Source organism: Crocuta crocuta, unplaced genomic scaffold (genome assembly GCF_008692635.1).
Source record: "Crocuta crocuta isolate KB4526 unplaced genomic scaffold, BGI_CrCroc_1.0 scaffold132, whole genome shotgun sequence".
NCBI lineage: Eukaryota > Metazoa > Chordata > Mammalia > Carnivora > Hyaenidae > Crocuta > Crocuta crocuta.
The window spans coordinates 5,255,793-5,269,909 of NW_027528611.1; the positions used below are offsets into that span (position 1 = coordinate 5,255,793).

The 14,117-nt window shown below is 50.2% G+C and overlaps 1 protein-coding gene across 5 annotated transcripts; it reads right to left on the bottom strand.

Moving 5' to 3' along the window:
- Positions 1–1,925: 1,925 nt before the first annotated feature.
- On the bottom strand, positions 1,926–13,904 carry BRD2 (bromodomain containing 2). 5 transcript variants are annotated; one of them, XM_077754794.1, is made up of 13 exons: positions 13,536–13,904; positions 9,628–10,949; positions 7,765–8,068; positions 6,955–7,092; positions 6,330–6,468; positions 6,014–6,228; positions 5,532–5,906; positions 4,894–5,022; positions 4,338–4,589; positions 3,949–4,214; positions 3,133–3,437; positions 2,773–2,895; positions 1,926–2,673 (listed from the first exon to the last, which is right to left on the bottom strand). In XM_077754794.1, exons 2-13 carry the CDS (start codon positions 9,654–9,656, stop codon positions 2,534–2,536), a joined length of 2,415 nt encoding a protein of 804 aa, XP_077610920.1. In that variant the 5' UTR covers positions 9,657–10,949; positions 13,536–13,904; the 3' UTR covers positions 1,926–2,533. The 5 variants fall into 5 exon arrangements, with proteins under 5 accessions (XP_077610920.1, XP_077610921.1, XP_077610918.1 ...); XM_077754795.1 differs by lacking the exon at positions 13,536–13,904 and adding an exon at positions 12,127–12,214; XM_077754792.1 differs by lacking the exon at positions 13,536–13,904 and adding an exon at positions 11,561–11,628.
- Positions 13,905–14,117: the final 213 nt, after the last annotated feature.

Sequence of the window (14,117 nt, forward strand, 5' to 3'; positions counted from 1 at the left end):
CAACTCAAACTTTGCATTCTTTTTGAAACAAGATGTAATCCTGGGCACACAGACATGCATCATCTCGATGTTTATTCCTTCAAGACTTAATTCCTATCCTACCTCCACAGCAAACCTTATTACATCTAGGGCTTCCTGGGTGGTTCAGTTGGTTAAGTGTCCTACTCTGGATTTTGGCTCAGGTCGTGACCTCACGGTTCAAGCACGATGTTTGGCTCCACACTCAAAGAACAGCAGGGAACCTGCTTGGGATTCTCTCTCCTCTGGCCCTCCTCCACTCACTCTCTCAAAAATAAGCAAACAACAAAAAGTTATGCCCAGGGGTGTCTGGGTGGCTCAGATGGTTAAGCTCCAACTCTGATTTTGGCTCAGTTCATGAAATCAAGCCCGATGTTAGGCTCCACACTGGGAATACAGGAGCCTGCTTGAAATTCTCTATCCCTCACTGAAAATAAAACTTTTTTTTTTTAATGTTTTATTTATTTCTAGGAGAGAGAGAGAGTCACAGTCTGAAACAGGCCCTAGGCTCTGAGCTAGCAGTCAGCACAGAGCCCGACGCGGGGCTCGAACCCACGAACCGCGAGATCATGACCTAAGCGAAAGTCGGACGCTTAACCGACTAAGCCACCCAGGCGCCCCTGAAAATAAACATTTTTAAAAAGCCGAAGTTTTCCAAATTTTCTACCACTCTTCTCATGAGGACCAAAACTCAAAAGAAATTTTTCTTTTGAAAGAAAGACTTACTGAACTCTACACTTAAAATGGCTAAAAGCCCTTTTAAAACTAAGTGGCTCTCAACCCTGGCTGTATATCACCATCTCCTGAACTTTCAATCATTATTGCCTAAACCCTGATTTAATGAAAATTCATATAGAATCCTGAAATTATTACAGTACTTTTAAAAAAGCTTTACTGGGGCCCTAGTAGGTGGTAAGGGTGGAAAGCTATAGTTCAATTTGCTTCCAAAATCTTCTCCACCATCTCCAAAGCAGACTCTACCCTCCACCTGGTTTCTGGCAAGATTTATGACAGAATAGACCATTTTCTCTCAACTTCCAGACCTTACTTCAAAGCTCAGGTTTGGTATGATGTGAAGCTAAACATCTTTTGTGGTTAGTCCCCAGTTCCAGAACCCACATATCACAGTTCCCTAAATATAGGGTTTATATAGTTTACAGTCTTCGCTAGTCAGCAAGGGATTAAATTTATGGAATTGGTTTTTTGGGGTTTTTTTTGGAGAGGCGGAGTACATGCCAAGTGTGGAAGGGACAGAGAGAGGGAGACAGAACCGAATGAAGTAAGACTGTGTGGGGCTTGAACCCACAAACCAGGTGAGCTCAAGTTGGATGGTCAACTGCCTGAGCCACCGAGGTGTCCTGAAGGAGTTTCTGTGATCTGAATTTGGCAAAAATTGCTGGATTGTGTATTAATACACTGCAGCAGGGCTCTATAAATCTGAATTTAAGAAAGGAGCAAATTTCAAAAGCAAACACAACTGCTTTCTCAAGTCAGATGCAGAATATAAAAAAAGCAAAACCAAAAAAAAACAGAACAAAAAAAACCAAAAAAACAAAACAAAAAAAACCCTGTTGCTGGCTACCATCCATTCTGTTCACATTTGGTTTGTGTTCAGGAGACAATCCACACATACAACACTGTAGAGGAAAACCCCAAAACCTATCTTGAGTTCTAAACCTAAGATACACATGAGCCAGAGGGTTTTAGCTTTTTTTCTGTTTAAATCAGAGCAAACTAGGAACCTAAATATTTTTAAGGATTACTTTACAAAAGGCAGATGAATGTCACCCCAGCAACAGCCTGGTTTAAAAACTCTCACTTCAGGAATAATTTTCCTCAAACTTCTCAATTATATCATGTTCCTTTTGAAACACTACAAAAGCAAACGTTATTAAGGTAACTCAAAATTTGAATAATATTTTCTTTATTTACAAGTTAGAATCAACAGACAAAGAAAGACGATCCAGGGGACCAAGTGGGGAGATGACTGAAACCCCCAGGGGCCCCAAATGGAGCAGAAGGAAAAGGGAAAACAGAGTAGAAAAAAAAAGTCAACGTAAAAAAAGAGCTCCCCCTTTTTCCCCTCCCCATGGAGGCTGAGGGAACATGGCCCCCACACCCCTCAGCCTTATCTAGCTTAAAATAAATTAGAACAAACAACCTCAAAACAGGGCCTTTACAAGTGAACAGGGCAGCTATGGCCTCAGGTGACCCCCATTTCAGGGCCTTTGCCCACTCCCACCCTGTACCCCTGCCCTGCCCCAGTCATTCTGAATGGGGCTCTATGCCCAAGAGGTCACTCTCAATGGGGCTGGGAACTCAATCTTATTTTGTCCATTTATGTCCCTCCTTCAGTAAATGTCCCTGCACCCCTCCCCCATGCAGAGCCAGCTCTCCTACAGTGGGGGGGAGGAGGATGAGATGAGGAAGTGTCACAGCAGGGGGGGAAAGGGTGGGGCAGGGTGGTCTAGGGGTCCGGTCCTGCGGAGCCTCCTGCCCCATCTGGCCTGGCCCCTTAGCCTGAGTCTGAATCACTGGTGTCTGAAGAAGAGGATGATGAAGAGGAGGAACTGGAATCTGAGCTGGAACTGGAAGCGCTGAGGCGTGACACTGCTACTTGCTGTGCGGACGACGAGGACTCCGTTTTCTCACTTGCTGCAGGTTGAAGGTTAAAGAGTAGAAGTTTGATTTCTTATTTGTCAAGAAGACTAGAGGGAGATGTAGCAAATCTGCACTAGCTTTCAGGATACTCACCTTTTTTAGGGGGCTTTTTGGTGGAATTGAGCTGCCCACTAACATCCTGCAACCGCTTTTCCAGTTCCCGTTTCTTCTCCAAAGCCAGCTCCTCCTTGGTCTTTCCCACAGGTTTCTTAATGGCTAGAAAAAGAAACATTCCAGGCCTAAGACTGCCATTAGGTATCTAGTTTCAGTGCACCCTAGTGTTCCCAAGTTCCTTTCTTGAATAGTAGGAAGTGACAAACATATCTCACCTCAGTATAAGTAGACAATCAAGAGTGCATCAAGCATACCCAGTTCACGACCCCTTCTCGAAACTGTCCTCAGAACTGTATGAGGATTACCGGATTAATGTGGTAAAGCTTATTTCATACTCACTATAGGGCTTCCGAGGTTTCTTTCGTAGGCAGGAAAGGACATAGCGTTCAAGCTCTCTAAGCGTGGATGGCTTGAGGGTTTCAAAATCAATCTCAATCTCTTCTGGGTTTGAATCACGTAAAGAGGGCTCTCTGGCCTGGATTATGTGCACAACTCTACCCAGTTTCTCCCCAGGTAATTTGTTGATGTCCAAACTCAGCTGCCGCTTTTCATCGTAACTCATGGGTCTGCTTTCTTCTTCTTCCTCTGAATCATAGCCTGTAGGCAGGGCAGGTGGAGCTGTCTTTGTGGCCTTTTTGGGCAGCCTACAGGGAAAAAAAATGTGTCCATTAGGGAAGCATCACTAACTCCCAACACATTCCCACTGTTCAATCCAGTAATCCAAATTCTCTTTCAGAATGATACAGGCCAAGCGTTCTACATTTAGTGTGGGCTTTGAGAACTAGACATTGGTATATTGAGACAAGTCCATCTTTTTGCTACCTAACACTACTAAGCCACCACACTGTGGAAAATAGGAATTGCACAGATTTATTGTTGTAGAAAAAAGAACAGACAAACTAGGGGACAAATCAGGCCTGCCAATTGTTTTATTTAATAAACTTTTATTGGAGCAAGCACACCTATGCTTCCATATGGTCTATTGCTGCTTTCACACTACACCAGACAAAATCTGTTATACCTGACCGTTTACAGAAAAGATATGCTGCCCTCTGGATTAGAGAAAACTTGGCAGGAAATGGGAGAAAGCACCCTCCCTTGGAGATTACAAAAACAGCCAAGCCCATCTCTGCTTCTTACCCTCTAAGAACTTACTTGGTGCCACTTCCTCCAGAAGGTCCAAAGCCAGGGGGGCCTAGCATAGCAGCACTGCCACCCCCGCTGCCACTTGCTTTCTTGGATTTCTTGGGCTGAGATGGGCGCGGTGCCCGAGGTCCCTTGTCCTCCTCATCAACCCCAGATCGGCCACGATGTTTCTCTGCCTTTCGTTTCTTCTTTTTCTCTTTTTTTTCTCTCTTCCGCTTTGGCTTGGATATTGGGCCTTGGGACAGGGCGGCTAATTGTTCATGTACAGCCCGAAGCTGAAGAAAAAAGAATCAGGGGTACCATGAGAAAAATAAAATCGAAAGGAGTTAAGAGGGAAAAAAAAAGGGGCAAAACAGGGCACAAATGTCTTCAAAGTAAACTGAATTATGACCAAATACCTGTTCCTGTAGTTCAGCCAATCTATGAGCCCTTTCTTCCTCAGAGTCTGAGCTTTCACTCTCTTCTTCTTCCTCTTCATCCTCCTCATCCTCTTCCTCTTCTTCCTCAGAAGAGCTCTCACTGCTACTTTCTTCGCTGGAGGACTCTGAAGAAGATTTGGCCAACCCAGGTGGCAAGGCAGTAGAGACTGGTAAAGGCCCTGGTTCCAGTGGTTCATCTGGCATCTTGGCATAACGGAACTCAAACACATCCTAGAAGAAAAAAGCACACTCAAAACCATGCTAGTAAACTGTGCCCGGATATTTTAAGAGTATTTATTTTGAGAGAGAAGGCATACGTGAGGGAGGGGCAGAAAGAGAAAATTCCAAGCAGATTCCACTCTGTCACTGAATTGTGCCCCAGTTATACCAAACCAATTAGTGATGTAGTTAGTATAGCTCCAGTTTACAAGTACGCACACTGGGAGATCCTCACAATGAGGCTGGGTAGCAAATGATAAAACCTCTCTGCCCAGACCCATTTGTTTGTTCTTCAAATTCCAACTGTGACACTCACCTGTAGCTTTCGTGCCATGGCCACAACATCGTGGTCTGGGGGATTGTACTTATAGCAGTTGGAGAACATAAGCCGCACATCAGCAGCAAACTCCTGTGCATCCCGGTAATCACGATTCTCCATCTTCCGCTGCAGAAGGAGGCAGCATCAGAAGCTGCACAGGCAGGGAGACTCACCTTTCCCTGCCAACCCCAGACACCACAAGAGTAGCCCTCTCTTGAGCGCACAGTAGGGACGACCTTAAAGATCTATGCATTGGGGTTCAAGTTTGAAGTCAGAGAATTTGGGTAGGTTGAAGAAATATCTATGTCTAGAAAAAAAAACCATTTCTAAGTGATAGGGGTGGGTAGCCTCTGACTATCCTTAACCCCATACTCCCCTAACCCGACATTCTCAAATAAGCACGACTTAAACGTACGTGCAGAGCACTGATCTAAAGACAGAACTCACCATACAGTTTCCAACTCCAAGAAATACAATTATCAAGTACTTATTAAACCTTCTCCATTACCATCTTGTAAAAAAAATAAAATACCAAGAATCAAGACTGCTGTGTGCCCATAAGTGACTGATTGTTTTATTGAGCCCAAAGTTCCAATCACTGCCTGAGCATCCCATCTGCCCCATGCAGTGGGTACCTTGACAGTGCTGAGGTCCATGGGGTGCTTAATGATGTCATGGTAGTCATGCAGGCCAAGAGCAGAAGCATCCACTGGTTTATAGAAAGGCCAGGCATAGGCAGCATGTTTCTTAGAGAGCAACTCTTTCAAAATGCCATTGCAATGTTTTAACTGTTCTGAAAGCTTTCCTTTCTTAGAACTCTGGTGTTGTTGCTGAGAGTCAGGTAAGTCTTTGCGTGGGGGCTTGATAGGGCGGCCACTTTCTCTACGCATAGGGGGAAGACGTGCTGCCTTAGGCTCAAGACTCCCAGGGGGGCTAGCTGGGGAACCAGGAGCCAGGATGGCTGTAGGTGTAGGTGTGGTAGTATCTGCTTTCCGTTTTACGCCTTTTTTCTGCAGGGGGGGAGAAAAAAAACAAGATGGGAATCTTTTACCTCAGGGTCCACCTCATCTGAGACCTTTCCCTTCCCAACACCCAAAAGAAATCCACAGATCTGTACCTTGGCAAGGGGCTGGGCTGGGGGAGCTGCAGAGACTGCAAGGAGCGGGGGTCCAGCTGAGTGTAAGGACTTGAGAAGGGGAGAAGAGATGACCGATGGGTGGGGAATGTTGAGAACAGTGGTAGGTATCTCAGGTGGTGGAGTATATAGGGCTGTGTGAGACACAGAAGAAACAGCAGGCACCTGATGGGCACTTGTAATACTGCCCTGGAGTGCTAAAAAAGGAATTAAAAAAAAAAAAAAAAAAAAGATTAGTTCTATTACCTTCTCCATCTTTTGGTCTCCTTTAGGCAAAACTACTTGCCACTCTTCCTACCTGCCAATTTGGCCCCCTTCTTGTGGCTGTTTTTAGGGATAGTCACCACAAGCTCCTGTTCCTCTTGTGGCATCGATGCTACTTTCTGTAGGAAGATCTTTTCCAACGTTTGTGCCATGAGGACAATATCATCAGTGGGCTACAGGGAACACAAAGGTTCAAACGCCAACAAAATACAAAACCATTTTTCTGAGAATTCCTAGCCACAGGTATCAAAACTACCTGCCCACTCAGACAACTGTCATCAAGTACTGAAAATTACCTATACTGGACCACTTATTTCTAGGTTCTTCCCCAATTCTGTCCCTCAAAATGCAGTAAAAAGTTCAAAAGTAAGGGAATGAGAATATCAGAGAATAGATTCTGTTCTATTTCGCTCTCTGGAGGTTTCTCCTTGAGAAACAGGGCCACCATCCCCAAGTACGAAAATGTTCTACTTAAATAACCTTTACTGCTAAATCTCTGAAACCACTTCACTTGTGTTCAGTAGTATCCTCTGGAACTCAGGATTTTCTAGATCCTACCTACTCTGAGAACACCTTCTACCGTAAAAGACAAACATCAACAAAATATCTAGCAATAATAGAATCACTCTAGGCCTACTAACGAACACAGAAAAACTCACCTTGTTGTAAATGTAACAATTGGTGAACATGGTGTTAAAATCCTGCATACACTCCGAGGCAGCCCAGTAATAGTTGTTTTCAAGTCTCCTCTTAATAGTACCCATATCCATAGGCTGCTTAATAATTTTGTGATAATTCTAAAAAAAAAAAAAAAAAAAAAAAAAAAAAAAAAACGAAGGGACACCTGGGTNAAAAAAAAAAAAAAAAAAAAAAAAAGAAAGAAAACGCTAGGTCAGAGCCACTGAAAAACAGGCAAACCACTGGCCCCAGCAATCACACACATACACACCTCCTATGCATCAAAGTACGTAGTCCCCTGGACTGCGGCCCCAGTTAAAACTAAGGACAGAAAAAGACGAAACGGGATTCTTAGCACCCACTGGGAGGCCCCTAGGTGCCCTTCTCTAACCACCCACCTCCCTCCCAACTCTGGAAGGTTTCCCATCCTGTGACATTACCTCTGGGGCTGGCTATCCATGGACTGCATGAGGGAGAGGAAGAAGCTAAGAATTTTGGCCACCGTGGTCCTCTCCCAACCTGGGGTGGGAATCTGTAAAATGGAGCCAGGGCACAAAAGTTAAGGAAGGACACATGGAGGGCACAATGAGAGATGCCAAAATAGCAAGCGGTTGGATCAATCACAAAGGACCAAGAATCCAGAAATTTGGTGGCTATCTGCCCTACAGAGGAGAGATAGGAACGGAACTCCCTAGGGGCCGCAGCACCTATACTAAGCAGCCCACCTCCACTCACACACATTCTTTTTCATTCCCAATACCTCCCCACTCCAATATCCCATGCCTACTCACCGGCAGACCCAGTTTGACTGCATCCACAGGCTGCCTGAAAGGCCATGCAAACTGATGTTTCCACAGAGCCTTCATCACCACCTTATGCAGGTATTGCAGCTGGTTGGTAACCCGTCCTGGCTTTTTGGGATTGGATACCTCCGGGGGTGGTGGGTTGGCAGGAGTCAGTTGTAAAGCTGGCACTGAAGCCATTGTGGGGCTCTCAAATCCCTCATACAACAGGGAGGGCTTTCGAATCCTTTTCCCTGGCGCTGCTGCCTCTGGGCCCAGCCCCAGTAACCCTGCATTCCCCTCCCCAGGGAGCCTGTGAAATGGGAAACATAATTAGATGTGGTAATTTCATGATAAAAAATCAGTAGTGCCACTAACACTTATATACGCTATAAACCTAAACTTGAAACTTCGCAAGATATAATCAAACTTATAGAAACAATTCTTAAACAAAACCAATAACCAGAGTCAGTGGAGCTTTTGTTCTTGCCCCACCTCCCCCTTCTTGTTTCTCTTCAATACACCTAACCTCATCCCACCTTCTAGACTCTGATAAATCACTTAAACAAGGAAAAAACCCCTCCCCAATGGTTTCTGATAAAGCACAACATATAGCATTTGAGCACAAGCTTTAGGGGATAGGACTTTAGCAAAATGGGTGGGGCAGAGCAGCTCAAAACCCAAGCTTCCTCCTCACTAGGGGCTAGGTGGTTGCCATGGTGGTGGAGCCTGAGGGAAACGGGTGAAAAGAGGAAGGGAACAAAACAGGGAGTAAATTTCATAAAATGCTGATGAAACACCTAAGAATCCATCGGGGCACAAGAGAGCACCTTCCTCCCCACACACTCAGCTTAAAGCAGAAATGAAATCAACCTAACGGAAAACCTTACCAACTTAGTATTTCAGACAAGGGGGGTGGGATTTGTCAGACTTCGCAGTTTGGAATAACCCAGCTGCCATATCCCAGAAATTACTGAAATTCGTCTCCTACCTCCAAAGGACTCAAATACAGAGCAGGCTCAATCACCAGTCAAGGTCATTAAGTTCCAGCTCAAGAGTGATAGAACACGCCCGACCCCGCCAAAAAAGAAAAAATAAGATTAACGGCTCCCACTCTAGCACCGGACTCTGGAAATGAGTGGCCAAGAGTAGTTCAAATTTACCTCAGTACGCGGTGCTTCCTAGGACTTAAGACAGAGACACTACACTCGAGATCTCATTGTTTACATCCGCAGAGCTGGACGAAAAAATCCTTAGCTCCACCCTCCTGCCCAGAACGAAACTCTTAAAGCTATCAAAAACATCTCCTCCAAACAAAACGGACGCAAACCCCCGGCACAAAACTGATTCAATCACTTGAAAGACAAAAATCAATGACCTAGCATGGACACAAGAACCCATAGCCAAAAGTAATCCCTCTACCCTACTCTGGGAATCTCCAAAGCCAGGCTGTGGCTCTATCACCATGGCAACCCTATAAGATTAGATGTGGCCATGAAACACCCCAAAAGGCCTATGACAAACCGTTGTAGGCCGCCAGACCAACCACCCGCAGGACCTGCAACCCACTCAATATCTTTTCCCATCACATTCCGCTGCCAACCTAGCTCTGCCGGACTACATCACGATTGGACCACGGCGGGAAACCGAATAAATTGACAACCTATACTCCCTCCATACGCAGTATCTGGCCGTCTATCACCGTTCCAAAACCGTCACCCAACCCCCTCCGCGAGCCCCTGAGAGCTAACAGTCGCGCCGCGAAACAGCAACGCGCCCGAGTCGGTTCCGTCCTCCCTCCGAACCCTGTGTCCTACATCCCCGTGCCGCAGCCCAACATCCCCTTCCCACACGCGGATCGCGGGGACGTACTTGCTGTGGGGAGTCACGTTTTGCAGCATCTTGACCACGGGGAACCGCCACTGCCCTCAGCCGCGGAAAGTCCGGATGGCCTCGGTTCCCCTTACCGCCCGGTACAGCATAACCTGGGAAGTGCGGGGGGGTGGAGGGCCGCTGCCCTTGGCCCTCCAGGCGACAACCCCCCCCGCGGGCCGGCACGAAAGCAATCTTCTTCGCCGCTTTTCGGAGAGCTCCCAGCAGCTTGGCGCGCTCCGCGGGAGGCGGACGGCGAGAAAATGGCGGCGGCCTCAACAGAGGCGGGCGAACGAGGGGGGGACAGGCTCCTCAAACACTAGGACGGCCCCCAATCCCAGACACCGTCGTCAATATTGCCCGCTGTTGGTCTGCAAGGATCCCCTCTTCCTGCTGGGACTGCCCGCGGCGGACGAGATCCCGTTTCGATCTCGGATGGAGGCGGATGAACACGAAAAGTGGTTTAGGGAGCCGCCGCCTCCATCTTTGAAATCCTCTTGAGGGCGGAGTAGAGGGGGTGGACAGACTCCGAGGATTGGGCGGGGCCCGAAAAAGGGGAGCGTCGGGGGCTTCTATGGGGTCTGCACTGTCCGCCGGGACCGGTCATAGGCCGAGACGAAGGCCATTTCCAAACGGATGGACGTGGATTGCAATGGCGGCCCCAGACGACTCGAAGACTCTCTATCAGTAGGCAGAATCCTCCAGCTCGTTCTAGAGGCTGCTCCACTCCAGCGCGAAATGGCGCCGCCGAGCCCCGCGCCAGCCCTTTATATATAGGCAGGGAGGCGGAGCTTCGTCGCTCATGCGCGCCACCGTGCTCGAGATTTCCCCCACCCCCTCCGCGCGCGCACGCTCGCTCACGCGCGTGAAGAAGCAGAGTCGAAAGGGGAGGAACACCTCTCCGCGGGAGCGCTTTCTATTGGTCGACTGGAACGATGACGTCATAAGCTTCATTTCCAAGGTGTCAGTCACTAGGCAGAAGAGTGCCGCATAGACCCATAGGGAACAGGCAACCCGCCACATCTTTGAGCCAATTGGCTGCGCTGTGGTTCGGCGACTCCAGGGAAAGAGAGAGGTTGGCATGGGTGCAGCACCCTCTCCCCGCCTCCCCTTCCAACAAAGTCTTCCCAGGCGTCCAAGCTCGGTACGACCGGCGACTGCCAAGCTCTAGCAGGTCGTGCCATTCGTAGCTCCTCCATTGGCCACAGTGACCGGACCGGAGGGGGCCGCGTGGGCGTAGCCAGCCTGGGCCCGCCAGGGTGTGGCCGCAGGACGCCCGGCGGGTTGTTGTTCTCGGCAGAGGCGCCGCTGCAGTGAAGACTCTGAAACGAGGAAGAAGACGCCATCTTAGAACGCGCGGCCTGCTTCTCTGGCAAATAACTTAAGGGTTCCCGAAAGTGGCGAAGGAGGAATCAGATGTTCCCATACTCCACAATCAAAAACACAGGCCTGCTGCAGTATTAAAAGCCTCCTCCTGTTTCCGCAGTTCAAATCGAAAGACAAAGGCAAAATACTAAGAATCCGAGCTCCCAAGGCTTACCAATGAGACAACCAAATCTAAAACACGTTCCCAAAACTTGCACCCAAACACTTCTCCAATCCCTCCTTGTTCATACCTTCAGTTACCTATAAAGTATCTGCCTACACGAAAAAATCCCGGCAGCCCTTAAGCAGGAGAAAGCTCTCCAAACAGACCCACATACTCTAGAAAATGCAACCCACCTCCTCCTCCCCAAACTTCATTCCGGTGCCTGGCTCAGAGCGGAAAAAACAAGTCCTGTGAGGGGCGAATCAGGGTGAACACCCTCCCCCCTCCAGGCGAGCTCAGACCTTTCCCCTAGCTCCCGGCCCTCCCCCACCCCGAGGGCAGGCCCACACCCCCTCTTAGGGTCCCACCGCCTTGGGGGCGGCAGGGCTCCCCCATCCCCCCCACCAGGGTCCGGAGTCCTCCCTACGGAGCGGCTGGTCCATCGGTCAGCGCCAGGGAGGAGGGCGAGCGGAGGAGGCGGCGGCAGCGGCGCAGACTAGCCCTCCCCCTCCTTCTCTCCCCTCCTCCCCTCCCCCCGGGCCGTCCGCCTCCAAGGAGGGGCAGGAGCCATTTTGGGAGCTCAGTCTCGCCCCCTCCCCCAACCCACTCACCAAGTCTTCCCCAGTTTGGTTACCTGAAAAAGGTTAGACTACTTATGAGTAAAGAGCCGGAATACAAGGAGGCCAAGATCTCTCAAGCCATCTCTGGGGCCACCCACCCCCGTCCCTCGTCCCCTTATGGGAGAGTCATTTATCCCCAACCTGGGCTTGAGCGGGAGGTCTCCCTCTCCCTCCATCTCCCCTTCTCTGGATACCAAGACAGAAAACAGACTGCATTATCTGAGAAAAGAAATGAATGTAAATCAACGAACGTTAAGAGGCCCCCACCCCAGAAAAGCTCGTGAGGGCCTAGGTCCTTGCGCTCCAACCACATCACCCTCCCGTCTATCGCAGTAGCTCTTGAGCCCTAACCTCGGTTACTGCGTCTAAAATGGCCGCCAATCTCACGTCTTCTCGACCACCCGAGTCGGGCAAACCCTGCGGGGGGAAGTGCACACCGGGAAGAAAGCCTCTTCCCCTATTACTACCGCCCTCCCCCACGCAGGGATCAGGCTTCGGCCCCACAAGTACATGCGGGCTGGCGCGGGTGGCTGCAGCAGGGAGGGCAATGACACAGCAACTTTGCAGAGGCCTTCTCCCCTCCCCCCTCCCCTAGTGGCCCAGCCTCCCAAATCTGCAGTTCTCCGGCCGGCCGACGCCTCGCAAGTTTGCAGAGGCCCATTAGGGGGCCGGCCGGGAAGAAAAATTTAGGAGGTCGCAAAAATGCTGGGTCTTCGAAAGCGAGAGGGCAGCCAGACCTTACTCTGGCTTACTTTCCTGCATTCCGGAAAATCACTACTCCACTCCCTCCCAATCCTCCCTTCCCCCACATGAGTCACAGGGGAGGCTAACAGCTAGTCAGGAATTTGGAAAAGTAACTCTTCCCTCCTTTCCGTTCCCTCCCCCGCAGTACACAAGGAGAGAAGTGTTCAGGAATGGGGGAGGGGATGAAGGAGGCAGCCGCCACCCTGGAGAAACCCGAAACCTTGTGAGCTGTGGAATCATTCCAGGTCCTAAGCCTCACTCCCTCCTGTCTCAGACCACGCTTTATACAGCCCTCCCATCACCCACCTTGGGCTTGGTTTCTGCTCCCAAGCGAACCCCAAGCTTTCAGCCTGTGAGCCCTCCCCAGCCTGGGGGAACATGCTGAACTAAGACCCCACCGAGACAACGAAGATTTGTACAGAAGGCTCCACAGGCCGTGTCCACGTGAATGCACACAAATTCGATAAGAGACTCGAAGCGTAACCTCCAGCATGCCATGTGATGACTGCGAGCTTCCTACCGCTGACACAAAAGCACAGAAATGCTCCTTCCAGAGTCTCTGGAGAGAAAGGGAGTGGACGCCCGAGAACAATCTCAGTTCACAACCTGGGTGCCCACTCACATCCCAAGAGAAGGAAATATATTCACCACTCCCACACCTTAGCCCACTAGGTCACCCCTCCCTCCGGCCGCCAAAAGGAAGCCTCACCTGGCTCCGGACTCCTCTACCCCCAGGGAACGAATGGATTGGGGGGACACACCGCCCCCACGCCCCTTTGCCCTCCAATTGGTATGGAGGCATGAGGTTGGCCATTCCCCTCCCCCATCCGAGGGGCCCTCTCCCGCTCTCGCCCCCCCCTCCAAGCTCCCATTGGCTGTAAACTGTTTGAAGGACAAACCCTCCCACCCTCAGGTTCTCCTCTGAACCCCAAGAATTTCCCCCCCCGGACTCCCCACCATTGGTTAAGCATTTAAATAACCAGCAACATCCCCGCCCCCCAAGGACCCCTTCTCACCTGGAACCCGGAACCTTCCAGGGGGAGCCCACGTTCCCCTCGGCTTGGTGCGGGGGGAGGGGGGAAGAGGATGTAATCCGGGGTGTTAGCCCCCCCGGGAAACTGAAGCAGTGTTGGGGGAGGGGGCGTAACCCCCAGCCCCTCCCTTCCCGAACGAGCTTGGGGGTGGGGAGATGATCAAGACCTCGCCGCCACGTCAGCAACACCCAGATTGGCTGACCCGGGTCACGTGCCTGCCGTCCTCCTTTCCCCCCCTCCACGAGGACCAGTATTCCGAAGGTTTCTGGGGGTCGCGCCAGGGGCCAAGGAGGCCGCATGGCCTTGGCCTAGCTCCAGAGACCCATGGTGTTCTAATGCCGCTGCTTCTCCATATCCCCGTCTTCCTATCCCGCTGTCGTCGACCTTGTCCCCCCCACTAGCCTCTCCGTACGGGTTCAGCATGGCTGCCGCAGCCGGGATCGCCTACTGCGCAAGCGCAAGGGTGCGATCGGCTTGGGGGAGGGGAAAGGAGTGCCGGAGACCTCGGGAGGGAGCAGCAGGGCGCATGCGTCCGCAAGCTCCGCTGCCCCTCGCCTGCGCTGG

Coding starts and splice junctions, on each gene's coding strand:
- BRD2 (XM_077754794.1), bottom strand. CDS start 9,656: ATGCTGCAAAACGTGACTCCCCACAGCAA. Junction 6,229..6,329: donor GAAGGGGGCCAAATTGGCAG/GTAGGAAGAGTG, acceptor TTCCTTTTTTAG/CACTCCAGGGCAGTATTACA. Junction 5,023..5,531: donor TGGACCTCAGCACTGTCAAG/GTACCCACTGCA, acceptor CTCCTTCTGCAG/CGGAAGATGGAGAATCGTGA.